The sequence below is a fragment of the Brassica oleracea genome, chromosome C1 (genome assembly GCF_000695525.1).
Source record: "Brassica oleracea var. oleracea cultivar TO1000 chromosome C1, BOL, whole genome shotgun sequence".
Classification (NCBI taxonomy): Eukaryota; Viridiplantae; Streptophyta; class Magnoliopsida; order Brassicales; family Brassicaceae; genus Brassica; species Brassica oleracea.
In genome coordinates this window covers 18638877-18652096 of record NC_027748.1, presented here as the reverse complement: position 1 = coordinate 18652096, position 13220 = coordinate 18638877, and the positions used below count along the sequence as shown (strand labels likewise).

The 13220-nt window shown below is 40.7% G+C and overlaps 1 protein-coding gene across 1 annotated transcript; it reads right to left on the bottom strand.

The window, feature by feature from the left end:
• Window positions 1-2862: 2862 nt before the first annotated feature.
• On the bottom strand, window positions 2863-4395 carry LOC106312485 (oxygen-evolving enhancer protein 1-2, chloroplastic). Its single transcript, XM_013750033.1, has 3 exons — window positions 4049-4395; window positions 3509-3802; window positions 2863-3423 (listed from the first exon to the last, which is right to left on the bottom strand). Exons 1-3 carry the CDS (start codon window positions 4292-4294, stop codon window positions 2962-2964), a joined length of 1002 nt encoding a protein of 333 aa, XP_013605487.1. The 5' UTR covers window positions 4295-4395; the 3' UTR covers window positions 2863-2961.
• Between the last annotated feature and the right edge of the window lie 8825 nt (window positions 4396-13220).

Here is a 13220-nt window from a genome sequence, read left to right as displayed (position 1 = left end):
GACCGAAGATATATTTTAAAAATATAACGTTCACTATTGGTCAGTTTACATTCTTGTTCTATATTAAAAAATTTCACAGTCATCTATAATTATTATATACAAATTTTATATATTATTTTGACAATGACAAATTTTTGGTTCGGGTTGGATTCGGTCTCGGTTCTTTAAATACCAATTTTGAACCCGTTAAGATATTTAACCAGTTTTATTTGGGTTCGGTACTATTTTCAGATCGGATTAGGTTTAGTTTTCGGGTTCGGGGTTTTTGCCCAGCCCTAGTCAAAATATAAATGGTCAGTTCTTTTTATATTTAAAATTTAATTACATTATTAAGCAATACTAACTAATAAACTATTACTGAATACTTTGGTAAATTATTTACCAATAAAGATGCTCTAAGTTATATTTATGATCCCACCAATCAAATTGTATAATAAAAAATGTTACGTGGAAACAAACTCAGAACTAATAACTAATATGATGGTAGCTTAGAAACTCACTGGAGAGGGTCAAGCCAGTGGTAGGAACTAGAGAAAGGGGGCGGATGGACGAGGTCATGGAAGTGTTGGATGAAAGGTCGTACATGAAAGCAGAGGCTAAACAACGATGAAGAGGTAACTTTCTTTTCTTATTGAACTCTCTTGAGGTTTCTTATTACAATGTTATAGCATTTATATAGTAAAGCTAACTAGGGCAGCTGGTCTAAGCCTCCTCGTTCTGTAGCATAGCAAACCTATTTTCCGTTGTGATTTGCCGAGCTGTAGGAGGAGCTGCTTTAACTTTTACGGATGCCAGCCTTGCATTGGTTTTTTGCTGACCGTCCTTATGTTTGCTTGTACGTAGGTTAAGCGTGATGTTGCAACTGAGCTTGCAACTGGACTGCACTGCTTCTGAGGACTCTTGGGCCTCCATTCAAGCTTTGGTTTCTCAATGGGCTTGGGCTCATTTCTAATAGTACAAACCAAACCATGTAAACAAGCTTGCAAAATAGACGGAATTAGGTTTAAGTTCGGGATGTTCGGTAGCAAAGACGTAAAATGCCTCGCTCTTGCTTAGGAAAATGCAAAGGTCACTAATGTCTTGGGTGTAAGAACCCATCATTTGCCCAGGGTCTTGCCTAAACACCACAAAGGCCCTAGGTTTCCACCTCAGGGACGCTATGTAAGCATAAGGTTTCTTGGGGTGACTTGACTCTCTTTCTGCTTTGCAAAAGTATTCGTCACATCTTTAAAGGCAACAAAATGATATACATGAGAAAATATTTGAATCCTTAACGGTGGAAGAACTAGAAATATTTTATACTAGGGTCCTAATATATAGTTTTGATATTAAAACTTGATAATATATGATATTATATAAATATTTTTTCTAGTTGGGGCTTATGACAACATAAACATAAATTAGTGGGATCAAATGCCATAATTTGCCAAAATATTAAAGGAATTAGAACATCCCGATTTCTCGTATATATGGAAAGGTTTAAGAGACTTGATTTGACTACCTATGTCACCAAAGTGCATTTACCTTTTCCGTCATGCATCTGTTTAGAACTCTAAGGTTAATCATGCTTACCTGGAGTAGTTGAAGGATGGGTGACTAGAAGTGATTTACGATACTGTGTGAGTGAGGCTAAAGCACGGGGGAAAAGTTATGTGGTGATTGCAGGGTCGGTAAACAATGATTTCGAGCTTTTGGAAAAATTAACGCACCGTTCGTCAGACGGGATGAGGCCCACATGCCGAGTGAGCGGGCGTGTGTGGTCTATTAGCAGTAGACGGTCGAGGTATTGTAACACCTGTCTCTTCCTCTCTCGAGAACGGCGTGTTACGAAGTGGTATCAGAGCTGATTAGCTATCTCGGTTCTTGCACGAGAGGCGTCTTCAGACTTGTCATGGTGCCTTGCGCTCTTTAAGTGGGGGTGAATTGTAACATCCCGCTTTCTGGTATATGTGAAAGACTTAAGAGAATTGATTTGACTACCTATGTCACAAAAGTGCATTTAGCTTTTCCGTCAGACATTCGGTTATAACTCTAGGGTTAATCCTTATTAAGCTGGAGTAGTAGAATAATGGATGTACCGGTAGTGGATGGTCATTTTAACTTTTGTGTACTATATTTATGATAAACAAAAAAATTATGCTATCTAAGGGAATTTATCTTAAATCATTGGACTAAGAAATATCTACAATCAATCAATTAGTGTTTTAATCTGAAAATGGTCAGATCATTGGGCTTATTAAGTTTGAGGGGAAATATCGGCTCACTGCCACATACACGATCAAGGAAAAAAACGTAAATCTCAAAGCGAAATGTTGAGCAAGTCGACCAATTTTATTTGAAACGTGTTGTCTGTATTAATCGGTAAATTTATCACATTAACACTATAAAGGGGACATGTTCAAGAGTAAAAAAGTTAAAGAGTACATTCTTGTCCTATGATTGTTATGATTCTTATCTATAAAGTAAGCATGTCAATATAATAACGAAGGTAAACTTCAAAGATTGACAAGAGCTGAAGCAAGTAACAGAAGGCAACACAAGAAGACCAATGTAGCCGTGGCTAGGTAGTGGCTACAGAGGTTATCGCCGCAGATATGTCTCTGTGCACCCGTAGACGAAAGCAGTTCGGTAGCACTGGCTACACCAGAAGCCCCACCCAGACAAAGAAGAGATAGTACCGGTTACAAAATATAGAAAGTAATATGAGATTACAATAATCAAGAAGAATGCGCAGCGTTTTTCGGAAGATTAAGAAACTCTTCTGAATTACATACGACATCACAGGCGAGAACCATGGATATAACGCTAGGTTTATGAGGAAGCTGTTCCAGTAAGAGAGAGTATGCATCGGCCAGTGCGACATATTATTTGCTGACATATTATTTATCTATCGAGCATTTTTCATTAATATAAAAAGAGGTTTCAATACAGATTGTAACAAACAGATTCGGATTAGGACAATCACTCAAGCTGGCCATACCAAACCCCTTGGATCTTCACATCCTTTGGTACCTTAGCACCTAAGTCAGTATCCGACGGTTGAAGACTCTCAAACACTCCGATCACTTCTCCTGTCTCCGGTTTACTCTTCGTGATCTTCAAAGTGATCTCTCCGACCGAAGCAGCGGTGTTCTTGACGTTTTCCTTCGACAGCTCTTCTTCGTCACCTCTGCCTCCCGCAGGCAAAGCCACTGCATTATCGTACCCAGTGGATCCACCACGTCCCTTAGGGTCCAAGAAAGACGAGCCACGGTACGAAGGGACTAAGAATTTGCCACTGAAATTGTCGGGTTTGCCTGAAGCCTCGAGCTGTTTCACCGTGAAGAGAAACGGCACGCGTTCTCCTCCCGGAAGCTGGACTGTGACTGCTGCGTAGTCGATCCCATCTTCTTCCTTGAACTTCACGCTTCCATCTGAACTAACCTGTTAATTAAATGAACAATGCAAGTTAACTTTCCTGTTTCTTGCGGAAGAAGCAACACCTAGAAATAAGTGACTGAAGACGAACCTCAAAGGGTCCTTCGATCTCGTCGAGTGTGTAAGTGAGACGGGTCATGAGCTTGGTGTTTTGGAAATCCGGAGGTGCGTTCTTGCTGACGCTATCTGCCTTGACGGTGAAGGAAGTAGGCTCGAAGCAGAATTTCTTGCCGGTGTACTTACCAGGTTTGAATGAGAATGTTTCAGAGCCACCGTCGATAGTGGGACACTGATTCGCGGTACCAGTCCCCTTAACCTCCATGTAGGTCTTGCTCTGTATCTCGTCGTACGTTAACCTCTTTGGTGCTCCCTCCGCACTTGCCCCCTTCATTTAACAAAATATATTAAAAACCCTAGGTTTATTAATTTCCATAGAATATTCAACTAAACCTACAACTATTGCAATGGTCGTATATTATAGAAACTTCCAAAATAATCAGTAATAAATGGGTTTATCCATGTCTATGATATAAACATTTAAAATCCATTATGAATGTTTATTTGTTCATATATACAAAAGGCCTATAGATTTTGTTAAGTTTATGTTCTTGATGAGAATGTGAACATATACCGAGACAACGAGAGCAGAGGTGGCAAGAGCGAAACCAGCAATTTTGGCTGCATCAGAGCACTTTCCAACGAAGTCTTTGAAGTCAGAGTGGATGGAGCAAGTGAGTCTAGCAGGTGAAGATTCTAGGCCAGAGGACTTGCCCACGGTTTGGTTAGATCGGAGATGAACGTTGCGAGAAGGAGAAGAAGTGGCGATCTTCGCCGGCTGAAGAAAAGTTGCGGTGGTGGCTTTGAGAGAAGTTGCCATTACGCCAAGTCTTTAGATGTATGTGTGTTATCGGAGTGATGATGATGCGAAGCTGAGAAGTAATTATTGGAGGAGAGCGAGTTCTTTTGGCTAAGATAAGGTTGGATAAGTTTAAAAAATTTATTGGATTGCTTCAGGAGTATATGGATGTTTGATCGCCACGTGTCAAAATTGATGTGGAAGTATAGATACTACCGTTATCTGAAATGAATGTGAAGGTAGATATATGTATATAGAAAATATATTTAGAATAGTCACTATAAATAATAAATCCTCTGGATCTAACCCAAGTCCTATTGAAAGCATGTTCCTCTCTAGATCAAAAGAACTCGTTTTATTGGTAGTTTGCTTCGGCTAGGCCAGCTTCATAGGTTATTTCACCATGGAGCATCAAAATTTACATAAATAATTTAATTTTCTTAACCAGACTCTTCTTCTAAGGTAGTCCGCACATATATTTGATATTGGAGAACGTAAAAGATTGAAAATTTAAGAAATACTGTAAGGTGGATCGAGTTCTTACTATCAAACAAAACTTACCATCATAATAAATTAAATAGTTGACCAAAAAAATGTGTATTTCATCCAACTCGTGCCATTGATAGGCAATCTTCTCCACTTGATATAAGCTTAACAAGTTACTCACAGCATATATCGAAATAAAAATGAGTGATGTCTGAAACATTTCCCTCATATTGGACTCTCTGATTTGGCATGTAGCGGAATTTCGGCCCTATGACATCATTTTCCACCTAAAAGTGGAAGTTCACTCTAATAGGATAAACCCCAACGCTTCACATATATACCTACGAACTACAGGAAAACCGCCATATCATCTGTTCCTTTACTCCACAATCCACACCATGAGAATCTGTCCGTCTGGCAAGGATCATTCAACCGACATCGCTTTAGAGAAGCGTTTAGTCAAATAGTCTTTCTTTCTATCGATATTTTTGTCAATACTGTTTGACCTAGATTTGTCCCTATATCTTTTCCTTCGTTATGTTTGAGTTATGTTTGAGTAAGTCAAACATAAGTAACAACACTCCGCAAGAAACGATCTCGGTATCCCTAAAAATGAAGAAGTTGGTGCTTCATTTGAGGAGCACGTGCAACAACAGACCGAGTTGGACGGAGGCGAGCTCGTCATATAAAAGGCAGAGACACAGTTCTCGTAAAGTCATTCTGGCCGGGGGAGAAGGAGGCTCTCACAAGAAAAGAACAAGAAATACAAAGATATCATATCGCTAGGGAGGAGGATGTCAATGAAACGGTCACACGAGTCTGGTTGTTCAAGAAGGAGAGCCTGAGCCCAAGACCTTGAGCAATACACTTTCTCACCACCTTTCTTAAGAAAGACGCTCGGTTCTTTCACGACATCTCTATCTCACTCAACGCTCAACGGAAGCAACGATCACAAGGATTATTCCACGACTGTCCTAATTTATCATTATGTCTGAATAAATATTAAACAACTCTCCCACCATGGAATCATTAATCAAGGAGGAAGAAGACATATTACTTTGTCCCACATGTGTGACCATGGGTCAAAGCAACATGTGCTCTTTGTGGAGGATGACAAACGGAGTCTACGTCTCTATATTTACCAAAAACAAGGGTTCTCCCACCCTAGGAAACGCGATATAACAAGATTATACTTAGCCAGTTCGAGGTCGAGAACCGATGAGCTCGAACTCTTGTTCGAGATCCCTGCGAGCTCGACGTCTTGTTCGAGACCCCGACGATCCCGACGTCTTATTCAAGAACCGACGAAACCAACATCTCTTTTGAGATGACTACAAGTGAACTACATTTAGACTTGATCCCGTTATGGGTACGTAGGCAGCTCGATATCGAGTTCAGTCACGATCTTTCTTTGTCCCGATATCTCTATGCTATTCGGCATATGAATATAGTCCATTTTTGTCGACTCATACCTGATTACATCGTTTTGTTCTGAGGATATTGTTGCCCACATCCTTTTTTTTCCCTAGTTTTTACATTCAAACACTATCAAATACTTAGTGTAGATTTCGGATCTACATTTTGGCGCCGCCTTTAGGGAAGAGAAACGAAAAACATCCTTGCTAGGAACCCGATCTAAGGCTTGTAAGCACAAAAATGGATCCATCTCGTATGGTGTCCAATACCGCAATAAACGAACCATCGTATCACGATGACATCGATCTTACTAGATCGTAATTAGAAACAGAACATGAGATTCAATTCCGACTTCAGCCAAATCGAATCTCTGTTACTGACAAAAATAATTTATCGCCGAGTTTCAGAGATAATGTTCTCAAACCGTAGTAGGCCGACGACGAGTTCTGGTAGCCCGACCTCCCGAGTTCGGGTCCAGTCAAATGATCGCCCAACACGAGAAAGTTTGCTAACCGAACAGATGCATCAAAGCGAATATCAGCGGAAGATGGTCTTAGAAGAAAAAGACCTTACCACAAATCGAGCAGGAATCCTCAATCAATAGATGATCAAAAGTAAATCTAAAGAGGCCGAAACACAATACCTCGAGTACGTTTCGGAATGTGTACGAAAAACTAAGTACGACCAATCCTCAAGAGCTCGATATCCGTATCGAAGAGACGTCTAGAGACCGGAGTTCTCCACTTTCCAAAGAAGAAGAGTACGGGCTCTTAAAGACCACTAATGTGCTCGTTATTTTCTTCACGACACGGTCACGTATTTGACCAGACCAGAATCTTTCCTCCAGCAAATCAGCTCAACAAGACTTCTCATTGGAGGATGGAAACAATCGTATACAAACAGAAATATATTTTTATCATTTCTTGATAATAAAATTTTTTATCACCTCTTATCAGACAAGAGCACGAGGTCCCATATGAAAAGGAAGAACAAATTAAAAAACCGTCATATTTCTATCACAATTAGATGGGATCACCACAACAATAAGTTGGACGAGAGATATTTCAACGAAGACAAATATGATAACATGAACAGAACTTCCAACGTATGATTCAGTCAAAAAGAATCTTTATATCAAGTTGCCAAATGGAGCACGCTTCCGTAAACGACATCCCAAGGCTGAAGAGCTCGTGAGTTAAAGAGAGTCCCCCTCACTCAACAAGAGCAACGACTTCGATGATTACTTCATTTTTGCGTAACAGAAACATTATGTTTTCATAATGGTTAAACGCATCCTCCACCACTCGATTATCCAACGAGAAAAAAGGAGATGCATTTCTTTACTATTTTTCATAAAGAATACGTTTTTCTATTCGCTGAAGATAAGAAACTTACGAAAACGAACCTGCTCATACTGATGAATGAGAATAGGAGTTCGTTTTCATATGATGATATTTACTTGAACTAAGGTTGCTACCCACTCGACCTTCATGAACGGAAGCTCACAAGTTGGGCAACTACGAGTACAAACACAGCGAAAAAGAGTTCTCACCGCTCAAGAGAAACCATTAAAAAGATCACCATATTCCTATCATCATGTGATTACGCCAACATGACGTTAAACGATTCTAATTGTTTATAGAAGAAAGATATGCAATAATTGATATTTGTTGCGCGAAAAGCAAACGAGAAATGGATGTGCGTTATAAACAGATGACCAGGAAAAGCTCGTTAGCTAAAGAGAGTCAAATACAGTCATGTGTTCGATGGAAGCGGTTCTCTCCCATCACGAACATATCCCAACAAGATCTCGAGTTGATGATACACCATTTCGTTATGATCTCCCTACGACATAAGGAAATCTCTGTATTCATTATAATAAGAGCCGAGATCATATTATAACTATGATAGATGAACAAGGGTACAAGTCCTTCTATCACGATCACGATGTTGAACACATTAACCAACACCGACGTCCCATTCGAAACCAACGAAGCCAATGGCTTGCTCGGAACTAATGAGGAAAACTTCTCATTAAAGAAAAGGGGGCTCAGAGTCATGATTAAAGGCTTCTCCATTCTACAACCTCGTCATCTCACTTAAAGAACTGGGGGACAACATCCCACCAAAGGATTAAAAAAAAACTAGTTATTATCTACCCTAGTTAAGGCAAGTTAACGCAGAAACGGCCCCATAAGATCTCGTAAAGCAATGAGGACTTCCCAATAAGGTGGAGGACGAGCTCAGAAGTACCAGAATCACTACATCTTTTATTTCTAAAAACGAGGAGACAATCCTTCAATTGTTGGTTTGTTCAAGAGGAAAGAAAAGAGTCGAGAGACTTTTCCAACAAGCAGAGGTCGTGAATTAAGACAGAGGTCCCACTACAAAGACCACAGATCAAAGAGAGATACTATTTGCAGTCCTATCACCTCGACGACTTGTCCTATTTGAGCACCACCGACGTAATCACATGGTAGCCTAAGGACAGTACGAAGCCATGTTCCCACTATTATGTTAGGAGCGAAGATGCTCACTTCGAAACACAGACTAGCACAAGCCGAAGAAGATAGTTCAACCGCCATAAGTTGTCAAGGTTCGTTGATCATGCTTAAAAGGACATCTCGTCCTAGAGGATGAAAAAGACTTACCATCTAAGATAGTAAGGGACAATCCGTGATGTGTGCTCGCCACTCCCATCAACAGATCCCAGAACTAAGGACTCACTAAGCGAACTTTAATAAGTTGTCCAAAATAAAAACGAAAGAAATCCAGCAGCGCATCAAGCAGAAGCATCTCGACAGACAGCACCACAATCCAAATCAAACCACCACAGCCGAGTCTCAATAGACTGGGCAAAGATTGGATCAGATAGCTCGAACCCGAAAACCTACCAGTTCGCGCTCCAATCAATTTGACCGACCAAAGATAACGCAAAAATCCCTCGAGCTATCGAGCTCCTGAAACCCTAATGACGCGGATATGAATTGTATGAAACGCATATCCGCCAACATTAAGCAAATATAGATCTTGCATCTGAGTTAAAATATAAACAAACTCGACCTCTAACGAGCTCGTGAAACGCGAAGGGTCGACAAGTCGCCCTTCTCCAATAATGGCATCGAGTTCGATCTCTGATGCAGAAGCTCGAGGAGCCGGAAATGCATCTGCTCCACGAAAAAAATGAGCCATATGTCCAAGGAACCTTAGCAGCTCAGTGGCCGAGCTTGAATCTTCAAGAAGATCGACCAACGCAATTCCCAAAGAGCTGAAGTCAATGAGCCAATGAAACTTTATACTCTCAGATCGATAGTGAGATTTTAAACAAGCTCTTAGCGTGCCTCCTGAAATATATTGAGCACGATATCAAGTAGATCGAGACAAAAATACCGGAGAGGCGCGAAGAAAGCTCAAGTCTTGCATCCCACACTCCTTAAGTGACAAATCCATCCACTTCATTATGTAAAGAGCCATCGACCGCCTGACTTCAAACGATCTCGAACTACTTAAGGGGCCACTATATCCCTTTCCGTATAAGAAGCGAATAGATTTTATTTATATCGAATCGCGGAAAACCACAAACAAAATCCAAAACATCACTAAAAGGTCCCGACCACGAAATCATTTCATGTTAAGGAAAACGATAAATCTGGACAAACCATGCAGAAATATTCTAAGATCACACGTTTTCTAAACGATATTTTCAAACAAAAGCAAACCCACAAGAGGCAGTAAGCGCGACATGGTCCACGATAGCGTACTATGAGTTGTGCACATATCAAGTCAGTAATTCACAACCTGAATACCTCGTCCTATCATCAGTTACATGAAGAACACATGATCCAACATCCAACGCAACTTCTTCTCCAATAGTTTGCAGTCACCAAGACTGAAACACGCCCATGTCGGTAAACAATTCTTTATAATCTGTTTACGCATATCAATATATAGCATCAGATAATACAGATTCTTGCATTTCTATTGCGATCTTGTAAGTTATCGAACTCGTGTTTATTCATTAATTTGCATCACAACCGAAAAATATTCTATATACTCTTATTGCACGAGCTCGAACTCTTAGTGAGTTTTACCACATGGTCTCAAATGACCCAAGCTCTCATAGACCGTATCAAAAACAACAGCGATAAACCACTTCCTTAGGCCACCACTGGCCCGCGAGTCAGATTCCTGATCAGCTTCCATCTCGCAAAACATCCCGAGGACGAGCAATATAAATTGTTCCTATAACCGAATCAAAGTAAAAGTTCGACTATCAACTTGTAGCCAATCATCTCAAATTGACTTGATGATTCGTTGGGATTATATATATTTTTAACACCTTTACACAAACACAAAATATTTACATAAATCGGAGTCGATGCAAAACAAACGACCAGATCCACATAAAGAAAAAACACATAAAAAAAATTCGATAAGTGTATTCATCATTCAAGTCCAATCTACCATGAGATGTCAAGGGAACTCTTCATACTTCTCAGAATCAGGAACCATGTTGAAAAGCTCGGCCGACTACCTGCACAGCCGCAAGCTCCATCCAACTCTCTCCCGTGACGTTTCGAGTAAACTACATCGAACTCTTATACCGACCCATGCACATAAACGAAAACGATCTCAATGATCAAATGAACTTCAAAAGACTTAAAGTAGCACATTTAATGGTTTGGATTAAATTCGCATTTTGATCACGAAGGAACCAAGATCAAATGCTCAAATGCGATCTCTCTTGCATGATGGCAAACGACTTCGCAAACCCCGTAGAGGAAATTCGATCTGGGGTCGTGTTGTTCAATTGTTAAAAGACTTCTGTTCTCCAACCTCGATACCTCGCTTGAAGAATTAGGGGGCAAATGTTGGACCAAGATTTGTCCCTATATCTTTCCCTTCGTTATGTTTGAGTAAGTCAAACATAAGTGACAACACTCCGCAAGAAACGGTCTCGGTATCCCTAAAAATGAAGAAGTTGGTGCTTCATTTGACGAGCACGTGCAACAACAGATCGAGATGGACGGAGGCGAGCTCGTCATATAAAAGGCAGAGACACAGTTCTCGTAAAGTCATTCTGGCCGGGGGAGAAGGAGGCTCTCACAAGAAAAGAACAAGAAATACAAAGATATCATATCGCTAGGGAGGAGGATGTCGATGAGACGGTCACACGAGTCTTGTTGTTCAAGAAGGAGAGCCCGAGCCCTAAGACCTTGAGCAATACACTTTCTCATCACCTTTCTTAAGAAAGACGTGATATCTCATGATTTTAATAGTTTTTAACATATATTTATTATTCATATTAGTGTTTTGAGTTGCATTTAGGTGTCTACATTGCATATATTTGTCCATTTATGTGCATTAGGGTCTAAAGTGCACACTTGAGAAGTTTAGGACGCAATTTAAGGATTAAATTGCACCTTTTGGAGTTTTGGGTCCAATTTGATGTTAACAAAAGGGGCAGGGACCAATGCTGCAAATTGAGAACTCTTGGTTGGGTTAAATTTCAAAATTGAAAGTCCAGGGCTGAATCAAGAGGAAGTTTCTGCACTTTCAATAGTTTTGGGTCAAGCCGTAATGTTTCAAAAACAGAAGGGCCAGGTGTGCAATAACTCCAAAGTTCACCATTGGAGAGACCGTGAGCTTTCTCTTCGCCGATCTGGAACCCGACGACGACGGAGACGAGCGGAGATGGCTTAAACTTGAGATTCAGAAGCTGAAGAGATGTGGCCGTGAGGAAAGCTGGTCGCTCTGGATGGCGAGTTGACTTGATTTCGACCGTAAAGACGGTGGCGCAATCAGCCATGACGAAGATTGACGAAGATGGAGATTCGCGGAGGAGACGCCGTTGGTGAAGCAAGGAATCACGGGATAGACTTGATTTGGAGCTTCTCGTGGCTTTGGATCCGGAGCTGGCGACGCTGGCGGCTTTGATTGACGGTGTACCGGAGACGGTAACCGGCGGAGCTGAGCACGGCCACGCGGAGATGACTACGAGGAAGACGAAGCATGGCTGAGATCGACGGTTACGGAGGAAGAACTGAGCTGTGGCCACTGTAATGAAGACGAGGTCACAGAGCGAGCCGCGTCATCCGCTGTAACGTTCACGAGTTCTGGAGCGATCTCTTGGAGCGATCACAACACACCGCTCGCATTCTCTACCTAAAAATGTCTTGAAGCTAAGTCCTGGAGCGGGTAAGCATGGCGAGTTGACCAACCCGCTGTACTTCACACGAACACTAGAGCGAGTACTTAGAGCGGGGTGAATGTTGACCCGGTTTAGTCCGGTTTGACTCTGGTTTGTGGGGTCAAACCAGCTCGAGATTTACCACAGACCTGAAACCCCTAGTTTTATCTCATTTTTCTCTCAAGACTTTGTCTAAACTTGTAAAAGCTTGAATCTTTTGATAATCTAAAGAAGTACTTCATCTTATATTTGTGTTTCTCTTGCTTATTAACATGATTAGCCTTGATCCTTACATGAGTTTAAGGTTTCTCATGGAGATTAGTGAATAATGACCTTGTGATTCATGGGTTTAAATAGATTAGGGTGATTAAGTGGATATCTAGGATGTTTATTGCTTGATTAATATTGTTCTATGCTTGCTAAGAGTTCTTAATACTAGATTAAACTTGATCACTCTCATCTAGACCTTAAGCTATTTTACGTCAGAAAGGTGTTTGTTAAAATGCTTGAATGAACTTAGTATTGTCTTTTACATACTTGGCCAACGACAGTTGATATTCGAGATGTTTAAGTGGTTAGTAGACTTGCGATTCATGCATGCTTGATTGTGTTAGCCAACGACAGTTGATTTTTAATTCATGATTAGCATAGGGGTTTTTGCCACGACAGTGGATTAATCTATATTGAATGAGATCTAGACCTATAGACTTGTTGATTGTTTTGTGTGAACATCCTTGATTGAACTTTGATCACCTTATATCAATTATCATTGCCCATGGATCCATCCTTAGCATTTGATTGAATTCTTGCACTTATTTCTTGATTGGATTTGAGATCACCTTGTTTATATTCCTA